The 18,456-nt window shown below is 36.8% G+C and overlaps 1 protein-coding gene across 1 annotated transcript in view; it reads left to right on the plus strand.

The window, feature by feature from the left end:
* The window catches only part of CDH7 (cadherin 7), a 193,323-nt gene that overhangs the window by 13,400 nt on the left and 161,467 nt on the right, over positions 1-18,456 (plus strand). The window contains exon 2 of the mRNA XM_020985615.2: positions 7,507-7,913. Coding sequence (XP_020841274.1) covers positions 7,704-7,913 — 210 coding nt within the window. The 5' untranslated portion in view covers positions 7,507-7,703. The remainder of the gene's footprint in view (positions 1-7,506; positions 7,914-18,456) is intronic.

Genomic DNA, 18,456 nt, shown 5'->3' on the forward strand with positions numbered 1-18,456 from the left:
TGTAATATAATATTCCTACTTTATCATCTATTGAGCCCACTGGAACTGAGTTCAGTGTCAAATTTATCGGTCTTTCCACTATGCCACACTGCCCCTGTGAACAAGGATGTGTTTTGAGCTTTCATCATTGTTCTGCTGAAATTTAAATACATACACACACACACACACACACACACACACACACACACACACACACACACACTCTTTGCATTTTCTAAGAGTTTGTCATGAAACATTTAAGCATTAATGTCTTAAAAATTCCATGGGCAAAAAGAGACCAAAATGGAAGGAATACCATCTCATTACTTTTGGGGGGAACATTTAAAATCTCCTGTGACACTGTTTAATAAACCATTGTTCCCTCTCAAGTTTTTCCTCTTTTTTCCACCTTATTCCAACCTCCAGATTAGTTATTTAGGCAACAAGCATTAATTAAGCACTTCCTATGCCAGGCACAGGTAAGTGCTTAAGAGTGTTGGGAATGGTGGTATTTAGAACAATTTGGGGTTGAACATTTTAGTTTTATAGTGTTTTCCTCCCGCCTTCAAGCATTGTAGATCTTTAGATTCTTCAGCGGTTCTAGATGAAGTTATTAGTGATGAATAGTGTCTCCAAAGATAGAGATCCTAAGCTCTCCATGGCTGTACATCCTTTGGGATTCTTTGTCTATTTCTTCCCATGAATTTTGTTAGAAATGGTCTACATAACGTGCTAGGGGGCTTCCTCTACTTCTCTTGGCTTTACATAGTTATGAGTGAAGCACATGCGTGGTCTGTCTGTTGTTCTTCTCTGTCACTCATCCATGTCTCTGATGATATACTTTATAATATTTCTTCTATCCAATTCTTCATTTGTAATGTATTGAAGCCTGCTCATATTTACTATGCATTTCTCAGTTGGGTGCCGTTTGGGTGACACAACATTAATTCTCTCAACACCTTTGTAATCCATGATTGCATATGGTACACTGTAATTAAAATGTCAGATTTTTCAAATGGAAAACTTGAGCTACAAGTATGAAGAAAACCTTAAATAGGTTTTAACATTACTCTTACCTGGTTCTACATTGCTGTCACACCCACCCCCATCTAGCTAGAGTTCATTCTCTCTCCAAATTACTTTGTATTCATTTTTTTTATATGAATGTATTTATAAATGTACATGTTTTCTTTCTCAGTGTAAGCAAGCTCCTTGAGGGAAGAGACTGTTTTGCTTTTGTTTTGCTTATTCTTAGCACAGCGCCTCCAATATACTATATATGCTTAACACATCCTTGTTAATTTCAATGAAAAACATTTCTTGCTTGCTTCTGTTGTCGACTTGTCATCAACCTGGGGCAAGAGGCAATGTGGTATGTAATAACCAACTCCGAACTAGTTGTCTGAAGACCTAAGTTCTAGTCTGTAGCCACCTGATTTTGGGTAAGCCACTTAATCTACATGAGTCTCAGCTTCCTCATTTGGAAAACCAGGATATTCACCTGTCCTGCAAAAGGACCATCTAAGGAACATAGCATGAAAGTAATGATGGTTTTGCATATGGGAATAAATATTGCAATCTAAAATCAGGGTTATTAGTGCAAACACCATAAATTTCCTAAATTTATTTCTGTATTAAAACAACATCTGTGTTACTTCTAACTGGTGGCTAGTCTTTGATCAAGGGATCATTGATTTAGAATCAGAAGAGAATTTAGAAGTCATCTAATGCAACCACTTCAGTTTTGCAGATGTGGTAACTGAAGTCCAGAAGGGTGATCTATAAAGAATTTATTTCATTGAGGGAAAAAAACATATACAGAATTTGTGAGATGCAAGATAAAGGGTAAATGGAAGGTAGCCTTAGAGGGTAAGGTGCAAAATCATGGGAAAGGCCTTTTTCAGGAGGTAGCACTTGTGCTGAATATTTAAGGAAGCCAAGGTTGTAAGAGGTCATGATTAGGAGCAAGAATATTCCAGTCATGGAGAATAGCCAGTGGAAAAGGCACTAAGGTGGGGGATAAAATATCATGTAAAAAGACTAGCATCTAAGCTGGTGTGACTGGATGTGACAGAGTGCTTCCATGAGGAGTGATGTATTTATGTGTTAAAAGATTGGAAAAATAGGAAGGAGCTAGACAGATTGCTTAGAGCTTTAAATAACAAACAGAGAAGTTTAAATGAGATCCTAGAGGAGCCACTGGAGTTTATTGAGTAGGGGGTTACATGGTCAAACCTGTAATTTAAGAAAATCACTTTGGCAATTATATGGAAGATAAATTGTAATGGAGAGTTGAGGCAGGGAGCACAATTAAAAGGTTAGCGAGAGTCCAGGAGAAAGGATATGAAACCTGAACTCAGGTGAATTTTACTAAATTATATTTCCTTGTTTGCAGACTATTTAAAAACAAAATACTTAATTATATACATGATGTGACCAGGACATCTTGAAAGTATTCTTCTAAGTAGGAACTTAGTAGTAGCATGAGTGGAGAAAGGGGAATATATTCACAGGATATTGTGATTGGATGTGTAGAGAGGGGTTGAGGATGACATAGCGGTTGAAAGTCAGAGTGACTGGAAGAGTGGTAGTGCCCTTAACAGTAATAGAAATCTCAGAAGAGGGGTGGGTTTGGGAGAGTGATAATGAGTTTTGTTTTAGGCATGCCACATCTAAGTTATTCATGGGACATCAATTTTGAAATGTTCAATAAGCAATTGATGCAAGACTAGACCTCAAAAGAGAGACTGAGGCTGGGAAGGTAGATCTGGCAATCATCTGTATTGAGATGATAATTGAACACTGAGGAGCTGATCAGATCAACAGGTAAGAGAAAACAGAAACAAAAGAGGTGTTAGAACCAATTGGGCCTTGAGGGAGTGAGTGTGACATAGATGAAGGTCTAGCAAAAGAGAATGAGAAGGTATTATGGGATAAGACTTGATACCCACCCTATCCATCAAGTTCTTCCTACATTCAGGCAATCTGGAACTTCACAACTGGCTATATTGCAAATATTCATTTGAATTGCAAATATTCATTTAAAACTCATCTTGTATAGTGTTATAAATAATATGGAGATTTCCAGAATAGCCTTTAAAATCTTTTTTTTTAATTAAAAAATACAAATAAAATAATATAGTAGAATGGTTCATTAGATGGAATGATGGACCTAGAATCAAGAACATAATACTCTGCTTTACACTTGATAGCTATAAGACCATGATAAAGTCTCTTAAATTCTGTGCTTGTTTCATAAAATGGGGATGATGATTTCTGTACTATTTACTGTACAGAGTTGTTAGATGGAGCAAATGACTTTGTATACAAAGTGCTTTGCAAACATTAAATTACTAAGTAAATATCAGATTTCACTATGATTCAATTGTGGCTATGATAAAAATTTTATTGACTTCCCTTCTTTTCCTTTCCCTTCCCTTTCCTTCCTTTCTGTGAGCTATCATTAGAATTCTACCTTTTCCTTGTTCTTTCTTAGGCCTGCAGCATTGCCTTAAAAAGTTTTTGTTTGTGTTTTTCAAAGTGTCATTGAACCTAGGTCATATTGCTTTTTGGCCTTCTTGCCAAGATTCTTAGTGGACTGCGTGACTTTTGTATTCATCCTCAGTTATCTGCCCTTGCTTAAATCTCTTATTTCATTTTTAATTCCAAATCAGTAACCAAGAATTTATTAAGCAATTACTGTGTGACAGGCACTGTACTGTATGCTAGGGGTGCTAGAAAAGTATAAATGCAATTCTTGCTGTCAAGGCACTCATTCTAATGGGAGAGACAACAAAAAACTGTACATACTAAATATATATATATGTATATATGTACATATACACACATATATTTTCAGAAAGAAGGCACTAGTAATGGAGGTGGAGGGGGATTTGAGCTGGGAAAAGTTTCCTGTAGAAGGTGGGTTTTGAGCTAAATCTTGAAGGAAAACATGGTCAAACCTGTGCTTTATATATATACTTTGGAAGCTAAGTGGAGGATGGAATGCAGTAGGAAGAGACTTGGGAAGGGAAACCATCCAGAAGATTGTTCACATAGTCCAGACATGAAGTGATGAGGGCCTGCATGGGTGTCGGCCTTATGACTAGAGTGAAGGGGATTTACAGGAGAGACCTTGAGCAAGTGGAAATGACGAGACTTGACAGCAGATTGGATATGTGGGCTGAATGAGGGTATAGAGTCATAATGACACCTAGTTTTTTCATCTGGGTGACTGGAAGGGTGGTTGTGCCCTTGATAGTGCTAGTGAAGTTGGATGGAAGGGAAGGTTTGAAGGAAAGTTGCTGAGTTCTATTTTGAATGTGGTAAGTTTGAGGCATCGATGGAACATCCGGTTAGAGCTGTCCACTAGGCATAATTGATGTTCCTGTTCAGTCAGATTAGTCTCTTTAAACAGCACATACTTTTCTCCTCCTCTTTAATGACTTAGAGAACTAGAATTTAATTCTGGAACACCTCCCATTGCTTTTGAACCAATGCTTGTAATTTATAAGCTCTTTTGCTTTTCATAGACACTTCCATCAGTAGCTGCTGACATATCCAATCACAACTATAGAATGTCTTACTGCGAGATTTATGATTTATATGAGGAACTTGTCATCTAGTTCTTCCCAGCTGCACCGGTGCTCTGTAGTACATGTCTACCACTTCCTTCCTCATTATCCTTTTGTAAATTCAATGCATCATCACTCTTCCTTCAGGTTTGTATATATCCACACAAGTATAAATATCTTCATGATGTACCCTACTGCCCTCATTCCCCTTCTCCATAATCTGTTCTTTTTGTCCTTTTCCGTTGCTATATTAGAATAATGAGTCATACCCTATAAAGTCTGACCATATTTGAGATTTTGTTCACTTTGTTCATTTTATATAGTCATTTCATTGGTATAGATTTTTGATCCCAAGTATAGTTTCTTCCCATCTTCCCCAGTTATTGTCTTTAGAGGACTATGAAAGCATTTCTACATTTGATCATATGTCTTTTTCATACTTACTGCCTCAAAAAGCTATCTGTTTTTAGCGGCTATATCTGGATATTTTTCTCCTATTACCTTCAATTCTAGTTAAAAATCCTTGTAATAAAATAGAGTTGTTGCTAGGCAAACACATTCTTGTAGTGTTTGGTGGATAAGGGTAGAAACATTATCATAGTATAAAAATTGTTTTGTTATGTAATACATTGCCCAACAAGGAGGATACTAAGATTGTTCCCCGTATAGCCATGGAGTCAGCTGCCCAGCTTCTGAAGTAAAAAGTAGCATGAAGCAAACTGTTCCTTTCATTCTCCACTAACTCTTCTTCTCATTCCCCATTCTCCATCTCTTGCAGTGAGAGTGGCCACTAGCAAGAAAAGACAATGTTGGCTTCATGAGCCCTCAGCTAGAAATGCCTTTGTGTTTTATAAGTTAATAAGTGACTATATATGTAGCCATGTTTTCAGGGACCACAATTTGACTAAATCTATATGAAAGCAAGCTTTTTTTAATAATGTATGGTTCTGTATATTCTCTTTTATTGTTTGGGCTAATAATTTGTCATTGTGATACCAACCACTTTTTAGGAATATATTCTATGTCTTAGAGAAGCCATGAGCCAGTATAAATTAGGATTCATTTCCAGTTTGAGTAGAGATTTGATTGCCCCAATACAGTTGTACTTTAGATTCTCAGTACTATCTCAAGGAATACCCTTAGGGGAGATTTCTGAGCATCAGAGTTTCTTCTGGTTGATCATTGTTCAAACTGATGCCCTTCAGATTAAGGGTCTGGAATCTGGGAGTAGAAATACTCATTTAGTATTTATTAGATAGTCATAAAATCATGGGTTTAGAGCTGGAAGAAATGTTAGAGGTAATTCCTGGACAAGTCATTTAATATCTCTTTGCCTCACCATATGTAAAATGAGGGAATTAGACTCGTCTTCTCAGGTCCCCATCCAGCACTAAGTCTGTAATACTATAATCCTAATCTATCCTGTTTCCCTCATTTTATAGATAAGAAAACTGAGGCCCAGAGACCTCATCTTATTTGCTCAAGGTCACACAGTAATTGTCAGAACTAGGATTTGCTGAAATCCAAAGCCAGTGTTCTTTCAACTGTACCATGTGACCTGTTGTTTGTTTTTTTTTTTTTGGTTTGTGGGACATGCAACGGTTAGCTATACGTTGGGACATTCTGGATTCCCCCAATGAATTACAAAATTATATAAAAATTCCTAATATAGCCTCAATTAAATTTTAATTTCAACTAGTTCCAGAACTGTTTTACTACATTTATACTGATTTGGTATTTATTTTATTTTTTCCTTGGCCATTTTTTCCTAATGCCTCTTGAATTCCTGACACTTGGCTTTGATGAGTTAGCATGGAATTATTTTGTACAAAGGACAGGTTCTTAAAGAGGAGAGGAAAAGAATCATTTCTAACAAGCCTGTAGACTAAGTTCCACTGTTATAGGCAAGTTTCTTCTTCTGGGTCTATCTTCACAAAACAATTTTGCCCTTTTTTGCAGGTGGGATATGGAAGACTATGGGAACAATAACCCATTTCCCTTAATTATGACGTTGTTGATTTATTTATAGGCAGTAAAATGAATTCAAGAGGAACAAAAATATAGAATATTGATTGAAATGAACTTGCTCATAAATTCTCAGTTGTCTGTGTTTTGGGCATATATAGAAAGTCTGGTCTGTGGCTGATTTTATGTATCTTGTATAATCATACTTTTGTAACTGAAATAAATAGAAATTAGCATAAAAGGTCCCTCTCCCCATGCTATTACTGAAGGACCACCTGGGCTCATGCCAACACAGAACTGAACTCAGAATTTAGTCTCATTTTCTGACTCCTCTAAAGATGCATAGAAACTAACATTCCACATGGCATACATGGCAGTGTTTGAAATGTGAAAAGTAGGAAACTACTGAGCTTTTTAACAGAGCACAATCAAATCAGAGCACATCAAAACAGCTGGTGTTCTGTGACTCAGAATAAATCAACCCATTTTGAGTCACCTCATACTACTTTATTTTTCTTTACAGTTTCATAGAAGAGATTTAAACTAACATATGTCCTTTCCATTTGGATAAATCCCTGCTTTTAGCTGCTTTGCTTTCTCATCCTAAGATGAGTAAAATTGGCTGCAACATGGGAGAAAAAAATAAAGGCTAGCATTTAAAATAATTTCTTTAGAGGGAAAAAAAAAAGATGTTCCTACATTTGTGTTACATAAATCACATGCTTAGATGATGTGCCCTGGGAGAGAAAATGATTTGATAGGTTGTGTTTTGGAATGTGAATGATGCTACCTCATCAGTTTTTATATGATAGGGAAAAAAACAACTGGCAAAAATATTATAATCCAGCATCTGAGTTAATAAAATATTCTTATTGCTTAAGGTAATAATGACACTTCAAAGAAATAGAATATTATGGTGCTAAGTAAAATATGAAAGATATTATTTGTTTTATTTCCTGACATCAGTTTTTCACTTTTGTTCTGATAGGTACCTATTATACCATTTCTCTGGTGAAGGCTATTCAGCAGTGGTGACCTCTTCCAATCGAACACTCCACAAATTATTATCTCTGGACTCCCAGCTGACACCCTGCCGGAGGCTAGAGCTACTAAGCCAACTGGAACTGTGCCCGTTCTCCTGTCAAGGTTTTTTTCTTACAGAGGAAAAAGAAAGAAAAAAAAAAGATGAAGTTGGGCAAAGTGGAGTTCTGCCATTTTTTGCAGATAATAGCTCTTTTCCTGTGTCTTTCTGGGATGAGTCAAGCAGAACTCTCAAGGTCCAGGTCAAAGCCCTATTTCCAGGCAGGGAGGCCGAGGACCAAGCGCAGCTGGGTGTGGAATCAGTTCTTTGTGCTGGAGGAATATATGGGTTCAGATCCTCTTTATGTAGGAAAGGTAGGGCATTTGATCATCCCTTTAAATGGGGCATATGCTTATTGTCAATATTTAAGACGTGTATTTGTGGGTAGAATAAAAGTAAATCAAAACAAAATCCAGAGCTATTTGTCCTGAATGCAATTTTGAGTAGCTTGTCTCTCTGTTGCATATTTCAAGCTAGATTCTCCTTGTGTGTAAACTACTGCCTGGTTGTAATTAAACTCCTTATGGAAGGGAGCCAGTCTTTTAGAAGATAGCTTGCTGCCTTCTGTAGCCTTGGGTTCTTCCTAATCCTGGCTCTGTCATTAACTAGTTATATTACCTTGGACATGTCACTTAAAGCCCCTAATATCTCTGTTCCTCAAAGTAAAAATGAGAAAGTTGGTAGGAGATCTCTAAAGTATTTTTGAATCTCTAATATGTTATATCAATGCACTGAAATATAAGCTTAATGAATCCTACCTTAGTTGCCTGAAACATTAAATGAAATTTACACAGAATGTAGAGTATATAATGTAGTTTTAACTTGAGTCCTCTGGGAAAATATTTTGTTATCTTAAAGATTACTATAATGCCCCCAAATCATTGAGAATTAATGGGATTTGGAATTAGATTAAAAATTTTACTCCTTGAAATACAGTTTAAATTATTTTCTTTAGTTACTTTCTGTGGGGGAAAAGGGATAGATTTTCTTCATTAGCATAGATGTTAATAACTTGCAAAGCCACAAGGTAAGATTTAGAGTCATTTGACTGAATCATCACATTGCTGATTATCCTCATTTCACCTCTCTGTTTCCTTTTGCTTTGTCCACGTGCTTTATGAATGTGAGCTGAGTGATAGGCCTAAGGGCAGGTAGTAACAATATTAGCATGCTAGAATGTTGATGGGATACAACTTTAGGCTTTTGGGATCTGTCTTTAGTCCTGAGAATTTGGGTAAAAGCTATTCAGCTTGGGCTGCATTGTTGATAGAATGGTATGGCAGAAGAGTTGGGCCTTGCTTGTGTTACTGAAATATAAGGCCAGGTCCTAGACTTCTGCTGACTTTTAGGCTCAACCATCAGTGTGTTGTTATGGAATTACTGTGCTGAGCACAGCTAAAGGCTTTCCAAGGCTGGAACTACCAATTCTGCATTTTTTCTGGTTACTTTGTCAGTTTTATGTTATTGTTCCTGATAAGCTGAGGCCAAACAACCTGATAAACTTATCTATGTATTGATTTTTCAGCTTTGAAGATCTAGGAGGAACCTTTAGGATTGATTCCAAGGATTGCATTTTCATTTGAATACCTTAATTTGTGCGATTTGCCATCCTATACTTCTACCTCCAGTATATTCCAAGTCTCAAGTTTTGTCCATGGTTTGAAGCAGCCCCCTTTCCCCCCCCTACACAATATCAGGATGATTGTGATAAACTAGTTTCATTTCAGGTGGCACATCTATAGCTATGGAAGGAAGTGTGTTGTTTTGAGCTGTTATATTCATAGACCCTTTGCTTCTTATTTGGGGACATTTGTTTATGATGTCCATTTAAATTAAGATGGCAGGGACTGTTGTGATATTGTCTTTGTACCCCAAATGTGCTTAACATAGTGCCATATACATTTCGGAGTATGGAGGGTGATACTTTTGAGAATTATGCCTCTTAGGGTGGAAACTCCCTCCATGTATGCAGATGAGCTTTTCTTTTGTAATTTATAGTGTTAGAGAATTGCCTTGGGACTCTGAGAGGTTAAGTGACTTGTCTAGAGTTAGCACAGCTAGAATGTGTAAGAGGCCTAGCTTGAAATAATGCTTTTTTGACAGCTGTCATGTCCTTTAGCCATGCTGCCTCTTGCCTTGCTCATAATGGTCAGGTAATAAATGTTGGTTGAATTTAATTATCCTGATGATAGTTATCCTTAAGTCTGTATTTATTCTTCCTAATAAGTATTCCTTTTTCAAAACTGAATTTTTATGTTGCCTGTTAAGCAAAATGATCAAGCCATAATGTATACTTTAAAAGATATATGTCAGGTACTTTTCAATCTAGTTATAGAATTTTCTAGGCATTAAAACATACACATTAAAAGGTGATATGACATAATTTTAATTATCTTTCATGCATTAAGCATTCCAGTTTTATATTATTATCAGCATTCTCAGACATAGTACAATGATGTATCTTCTTCCCCAAACACACTGTGGTATTTTTTTCTTTTCTTTTCTTTTCTTTTCTTTTCTTTTCTTTTCTTTTAAAATTTGCTTTAAGAAAAACAGAGAGAGCCATAAAGGGATTAAAAAGCATTGATGATTGGTTCAGTTGAGCAAAATCTCATCATTTGTAATGTGCATATAGCAATTTTGTGATGTATCTATTGGAAAGGCTAAAAAAAAGTTCAACTATTTCAATAAAATGTCAATATATATTGAATTAAATAATAACTGCAAGAATATAAATGTTTAAAGAAAACAGAAACATTCTATTGATTTGACTTGAGTTTTAAATGGAATTCTATAATGTCATGATTTTTTAAAATCACATAAATGATGGTTTTAAAAGCTTTTTTTAATGTAATATGCACATAATATACTATTTAAGAATCCTCATAAGTATATAAATTGATTGGTCAGTATAATGCTACTATATTGTACCTCCCTTTTAAACACAACAACAACAGAATCATATGGCTTATTCATTTAGTGGCTATATATGCTGGATGATAGAATCAAGATCTAAAAAGAAAGACTAGAATATTGGGCCAAATGTAATAAGATAATAATCAAGATAAATTTAAATATTTTAATGAGATTCAAAAAAAACAACTCAAGTAGTGCAAGATGAGAAACTAATACAAGATAGGTAATGATTCGTATGGAAAATAGCTGGGCTTTTTAGTGTATTTACAAGCTCAATGTGAGACAGCAATGTGACATGGCAGCCAAAGAAGCTGTTGTCGTCTTAGGCTTCATTAGGGAGAAATAGTGCCTAGAACTTGGGAGGTGATTGATCCACTACTGTACTGTCCCTTTGTCAGACCACAACTAGAGTATTGTGTTCCATTCTGGGAATATTAGGAAGGACATTGACAAGGTTGAGTACATCCAGTGAAGCTTAATCAAGATGGTGCTGGGAATTCAAAACCATGCCATTTGGAGGGTGATTAAAGGAACTGGGGATGCTTATCCTGCTGAAAAGAAAAGAAGACTGGGGAAGGCAGAGAATGATAGTTGTCATCAAGTATTTGAAAGGCTATTATTATGTGGAAGAAGGATTAGTTTTGCTCTGCTTGGTTCTGGAAGGCTGAGCTAGGAGCAAAGGGCAGAGGAAGTAGGAGAGAGGATGATTTAGGCTTGAGGCAGGGAAATTTCCTAATAATAGAGCTAGCTACAAATGGAAGTCTAGATTAGATGGCACTTGAGGTTTTACCAAATCTGAGATTTTTTTCATTTTGGAATGATGATAGAAGTTTATAAGGAGATGGGAGGGTGAAGAAATATTTATTTTCATTTGTTCTGTTAGGGGATAATGGTGACTAAAAATATTTTAGACTCCACAGACAAATTATTTATAGAAGAAAAAGTAGAATCACTACTGTGATCCGAGAAATGTGTTTCAACTAATTTAAGATAGTGTGATCCCTTGGGTCTTGCTGACTAATGAAAAGCTATTTTGGTGATTGGGAGGGTGAAATGATAATATAATGTATTTGTGGGTAAGTTTGATTGCATAACAGAAAATGAAAAACTAAATAACCAGATTCATAATTACTTAGTGTTTATCTAGAAGTGTTTTGTGGACCTCTGGTGTTCTATATTATGTGAATAGATATTACCTGAACAGTTAATCTAGTGATATTTTCTCACCTTAAATACTAAATGTGAAATTATGTATGTATCAAAAATACCTATATATAACAGTTTCAGTATAAAAATATTTAATTTCCATTATGTGCTTTGAAATTTCCTTGATACCTTTCCTTTATGCAGAAGTCTTGAACCAGTATTTATGGGTTCTGTCAGGGTGTTACAAGCCCAAAAGTGTTCCATAAAATAGTAATTTAAAAAACTATTTCACAAATAATTATCTTAGTAAATATTTTATAAAAATGGCAAAAAGTGTCTTACCACAAAATGCTTATTGCTTCCTTGACCATGGTAGATGGAACAGAGTACTTAGGCAACAGAATTGAGTTTGGACATTTCATTAAAGGTAAACATTCTTTGTGGTGACTAGTAAAATATAGCCTTTCATATCTTGAATGTCATCATATATGTATTATAGCTCCATAAGACGTTTGTGTGTATTGTCACTTGACTAAGAAAAATATCTTCACTGGGAATCTAGGGATAAATTTTGAATCAGTACCTCTCAAAGAGGTGTATATATCTATTATAGTGTTGGTGAGAATGGTAATATAGATAATAGGTATTAAGTGCCAGTGATAAACTGATTTTAAACCTTCTAGCTCCTAGTGTTTGAATTGCTTTTTCTTAACTTTCTAAAATATGTGTCAACTTTCCCTTAATTTATAACTTGGTTAAATAAGGCTTTATTAAGCAATGACTTCACCTCACCCACTTGTAGGAACAGATTAATATAAAGGAGCTAGGACATAGATATGGTCAGATGGCTAAGTAGATTAACCCTTACAGAAGATGACCTAAAATTATGAAAAAGTGTCTATGAAAGAAGATCAGAAGCAGCTTTTTCCCCCCCAATTAATTTGGAAATAATGGGCTGACAGCCAGTCAGTGATTCAGATCTCCACAAGGCTAATACACTACTGTCATTAAGACAGGAGAAATGACCCTTTTATTGGGCCAAATATAAGGTGCCCTTCCCTCCTACAAAAAAATTTGGCTTATTTAAAAATGGAGTATGGCATATAATCATACCCTTAGCATCACAGATGAAGCCTATTTGGCTCAGGAGCAGCTGAAGTGATGGCTGCTAATGCTGTGTTGTAAGAAAAGCAGGTAACTTTCCAGTTGCGTGCTCTAAGTGGCTGTCTACAAAAGTCTATCAGCTGTTTTCTTTCCCCATATCTTCTGAGGCTAAAGAGAATGCTGGGAAGTAGGCATAGGGATGGAATTATTTCCCAAAAAGTTTTAACTTTGTTTCCCAGCTCAAAGCTAGTTTGCTTTCTATGGATAGATGACTGTGGGGCTACTGTTACATGGCTGCAGAGTCATTTCTCTGGAATTCACTCTCAGAAAGTAGAAAAGTAAATAGGAGAGGTAGTAGAGATGGAATAGTAGGGTTTCCAAGCTTTGCCACAAAGTGTAGGGCTGTCCTAACAAAAGGTGAGAGGAAAGGACAAGTTAGAGTGAACAATACATATAAGTGTCCTCCTTAGAGATTTCTGACCAGGTTATTATTTTCAATATCTGCACTTTCACAGGTGCACTTTAACTTGATATGAGCTTCAAATTTTCATTTGGCAAAGTTTTGTTTTTTAACTTTTTTAACTTTTTAAAATTTTTAACTTTTGAATACTCATGGAAAATGGACAAGGCACTTCAGGATTAAAGGTCAAATTAATCTTCAAAAAAGATAAAGGACTAGAGTATATAATCTGTAGACTAATATGAATATTTAGAAAAAGGAAGCAGTAAATAAGAGTTATACAGCATTCACTGCATCTGGAATTCCAGATAATTGCTATTTCCATTTTAAAGAGGTACTAAATGGGTAGATCAGGGAAGTAGAATAGTTAAAATTTTACCTAGATTTAACAGATTATTAGGTACTATTTCTCATGCTATTGTGGAAAAAGATTGGCTATGGGGTGGGGAACGTGTTGCCTCTAGGCCACTTATGGCCCTCTTGGTCATCAAGTGAAGCCCTTTGACTGAATCTAAACTTCCCCTTGTTTTGTGAAGGCCTCGTGTGGCCTCCAGGCTAAAGGTTCCCCAACCCTGGAGATAAGAGGATAATTAAGTATATTTGCAGCTGGCTGAATGGCAGACCTAACATGTAATAATGAATGGTTTGATATCCTCTTAGAAGGAAGATCTAGTAAGGGAAGTTTCCCAGAAATCTATGCTTGGCCCTGTGCTGCCATTTTTATCAATAACCTGAATAAAAAGGAATAGATAACATGGTTGTCATATGACATAAAATTGGGAGGAATAATAACACATTGGATTCACTAGGCTAGAATATCAGGCCAAAGTGAATATGTTGAAATTCAAAATGGATAAATGTAGAGTTTTACCCTTGATGAAAAAAGGAAAAAAAATTAACAAGAAAATGGAGATGGTATTGGCTGTATAGCAGTTTTATCTTTAAAAAAATGAGCTAGGGGTTTTAGTGTACTGCCTACTTTGTATGAGGATACAGTGTGAGATGGCAGCTAAGAAAGCTAATTAAAACCCAGGCTTCATTAAATAATTCATGCCTTAGAGGTAGGGGAAGCTAGGTGGCGTAGCGATTAGAGCATGGGGCCTGTCATCACAAAGATCTGAGTACAGATTTGGCCTCAGACACTTACTAGCTGTGTGATCCTGTGCAAGTCACTTAACCCTGTTTGCCTCAGCTTCCTCATCTGTAAAATGAACTAGAGAAGGAAATGGGAAACCACTTCAAGCCTCTTTGCCAAGAAAATCCCAAATGGGGTCACAACAAAAGCTTGTAGAAATAAGAAGGTGATAAACTCTTATAATCAAATCACATTTGGAATACTGTGTTCTGTTATGGGAACCATATTTCAGATAGTACAATGTTAGAATGTAGAAAAACCAAAGGAAGGCAGATAGGAGGTTTAAAGACTCTAATTTATGCCATATGAGGATGACTCAAGGAATGGTAATGTTTAGCCTGGAGAAAGACCCACCTAGGGGGGACATGATAGATGTCTTCACATATATGAAAGACTATAAGGTAGAAGAGGACAGGAATAAGACTAGTGGGTGGAGATCACTAAAAGGTAAATTTAAGCATAATGTAAAGGAAGATTTTCTAACAATTAGTTCTGTTCTAATGTGAAATAGCCTGTCTTAAGAGAGGTGCTGGCTCTATTACTGCAGGTCTTCAAAAAATGGTGGATAACCACTTGTTAAAATTATGGTAGAAGGAATTTTTTTAGGTGTGAGAGCTACTAATTGGTCACTAAGCCCCACACTCAACTCTGAAATTGTGATTCTTAGTAACATATATTTTTTTTCAAATAGTGGTGCTTTTAATATGGCAGCTTTATGTAATTAAATTTCCGCTGATGATTACCTTTTTCTTTTGAAGATATCTTGCTCATTCATTCTGTAAGTATTTGTTAAGCATGCAGGAAGAGAATCTAGAAAGAGCAACAAAAACCCAGAGAGGAGAGAGTGTCTATTAGGAAGGAATGGCCAGTAGAATCAAATGCTACATTGAGGTTAAAAAGGATGAAGGCTGAAAACAGGGCAGTGATTTTGATACTGAAGTGATCACTCCTAGTCTCAGAGCGAACAGTTTCTATTGATTGAACAAGTAGTAAACCAGAATGCAAGAAGTTGAGAAGTGAATGATGTGTGTGGGAGCATGGAGTGTAGGTAGCTTTTTTCCCTAGGAAGTTGGCCATGAAGTGGAAAGAGATATAGGAGGGAACTGTAGAATTAAATGAAAGTTGAAGGGTTTTTTTAAGACTAGAGGGAGTTATAGACTATTTGCTCACTAGATATGGAGACATTGCAAATTAGGGAGAGAGGAAATGAGTATCAAGAGGGGAAAGGAAGAGGTGGAATCAAGTAAAGGGTCTCTGTTGTTGGCAAGGGAAAGAGCCAACTTTTTTTCAAGAGTGGATCAAAGGAGGAGGTGGGGATAATTTGACTTTATTTGAAGTGTATTGGGAGAAGGGGGAGTTCTCAAAGGATAGCCTTTGATAGCCTTTCTGAGAAAGAAAAGAAAGATGAGATCCTTTGTTGAGAGGGCAGGGGGAAGGAATGATATCCATGGCTTGATGAGGGAAGAGGTTTGAAATATATTCTGAGGGGAGTGGGATAGAATTAATTTTTAAAAAAGTGAAGGGATTGCCTATCATTAGGTCTAACTTGAAATTATATGACTTAAATGTTTAGTGGACCAAGTTGGGATAGGTATGTTATGTCACTTCTTGTGATAAAATTCAGGACCTCTCAAGTAGGAGGTGAAAAGATGGATGATAGGAATTATTCAGGGTTGGAGTTTGGAAGAGGATGAATTGTTAACAATAGGGGAAGGGACTGAAGTATAGAAAATAGTGAAAAGCTGAACTGGATAACTGCACATTAAAACTTTTGAAGGGAGGAAAATGAGACTAGAGTTGGGGTGATGACTTGGGAAATCAAGGCTTGGTGGAGTAATTAGAGGTCACAATGAGAAAGAAAACTGTTTATTAGAGAGATATTGGGACAGTGAGAGATGGAAAGATGGAAGATTATGTCAGAATGTCAGAAATGTGGAGTTGGAAGACTTTAGATCAGGGGTTGGAGTAGAATAAAGATGCAAAGCGGGAGAATTGAGGTATGTAAATAGGGAAGCAAGAATTTTTGTGCATATATCCCCATGTAAATTGGAGTCCTTAAATATAAGAGTGAGGATTAAAGAGGAGACAAAGATTATGGACTAAGTAATCAACTTCTTGAGGAAGGAGGTAGAATGACCTTGGGAGCAGTAAAGAACAACCAGAATCTGAGTAAGATTATATATGTGACTGAAGTGAATTTCAAAAGAAAGGTTACTGAGTCATAGTGGTAGTTCAGAAAGACGGGCAGTGGCATCAAGAAACAGGTTGTAAGCTCCTCTTGGCAGTATGCTATGGCAAGGGGACCGGGGAACAGGAGGATGAGTGAAGATAAATCCAGTGCTAGAGAAGGTAGCCAGGGTTAGAGCCTCTGAAACTGAGATGCAACAAAGTATGGATTGATTCTTTGCTGCTTGTGTTAATTTTGGCCTAACAATTAGCAATGAAAAAACACAGGTGCTTCACCAGTCAGTACCACACCCATCCATATGTGATTACAACAAATGGAGAAGTTTTGAACACTGTGGATAAATTCACTTACCTTGGCAATGTACTTTCTAGGGATGTAAACGTTGATAATGAAGTTGACGCGTGCATTGCAAGAGCTAGGTGTGTTTGGGAGATTCCAAATGAAAGTGTGGGAGAAAAGTATTAGACTGACTACCAAACTGAAACTCTACAGAGCCATTGTGCTGACCTCGTTGTTGTATGTCTGTGAAACCTGGGCAGTATACCAGTGCCATGTCAGGAAACTGAATTGCTTCCATTAAAATTGTCTTAGAAAGATTCTGAAGATCACCTGGCAGTATAAAGTACTGGACACTGAGGTCCTTTCTCGAGCTAAATTGCCAAGCATTCAAACTCTGCTGCAGAGAGTCAAACTCAGATGGGCTGGCCATATTGTTTGAAAGCCAAAAATATGCTTGCCAAAAGACTGTTTATGGAGAACTCGCACAAGACAAGTGCTTACATGGTGGTCAGAAGAAGCAATACAAGGACACTCTCAAGGTCTCCCTGTAGAATTTTGAAATTGATTGCATGACATGGGCGACACTGGGAGACCTCCCAGCATGATGTACCCTCATCAAAGAAAGTGCTGTGCTCTATGAGCAAAGCAGAAGTGAAGTAACTCAAAAGAAACATAAGATGCACAAATTTAGAGAATTCACCCCAAGTGTTATTGGTGCCTGACCTGTAGTAGAGCATTCTGACCTCTCATTGCTCTGATCAGCAACAGTCAGACACATTGTAACTTGACTCTAACATAGTGATATCATTTTGGTCTTCTTCAAGAGCGAAGGACAACCACCAACCAACCATTTTGGGGGGAACCAGGTTTCTGTGGTTTCTAGGAATGGAAAGATTATGAAAGGATTACTTATAATACGTAAAGGTTTGTTAACAGTAGAATGGGAGTTCCATATGGTACAATGGAAGGAGAAGATAGAATGAAATGAGGATACAGGAAGGATATGTTGTGGGAAGTAGTAGTCAGAGCTGGGTCAGGGTAGGGAGGAGAGAATGGGTGGAGGTAGAGCTTCTGCCTAGTAAGTCTGAATCAGGAATTTTGAGTGGAACCACAAGACAGTAGATTGTCATTAGCTTTCCATTAGCTGTGATACTTCTCTGAAGAAGGGGCGGTGGGGAAGAGTCCACAGCTGGTAGCTAGTTAAGTGGCAAGTACCAAGAGACTGAATGGGATTTAGTCCAGAAGCTTGGATTGTTATAAATAGTGAAGCATAGCAGTCATCATCCAGGGCAGCTCTAGTCTAATGTTGAGTAGATTAATTTCTCCCTGTGGACTCTGGAACTCTAGAGGCTCTTTGGTCCTAGACCAGTGGCTGTTTGGAGGGGCAGAGGTGGCAGGGCAGTGCAACAGTAAGAGTTGTCATTTGGGAGTGTAACACAATATATTTACCACGGGTGATGGTCCAATGCTTTGAACCACTTTATCGACTGAAGGGAATTTTGTGTGACGATTTCCAGAGAGTCGTTAAGGCAAACTATCATATCAAATGTAAAAATGATAGTCAGACACTCCTATGTTATAGTGGAAAGAGTATTTAACTTGGAGTCAGGCTTACTTCCCTTATCTGTC

Source organism: Phascolarctos cinereus, unplaced genomic scaffold, assembly GCF_003287225.1.
Source record: "Phascolarctos cinereus isolate Bilbo 61053 unplaced genomic scaffold, phaCin_HiC Scaffold_4;HRSCAF=312, whole genome shotgun sequence".
NCBI lineage: Eukaryota > Metazoa > Chordata > Mammalia > Diprotodontia > Phascolarctidae > Phascolarctos > Phascolarctos cinereus.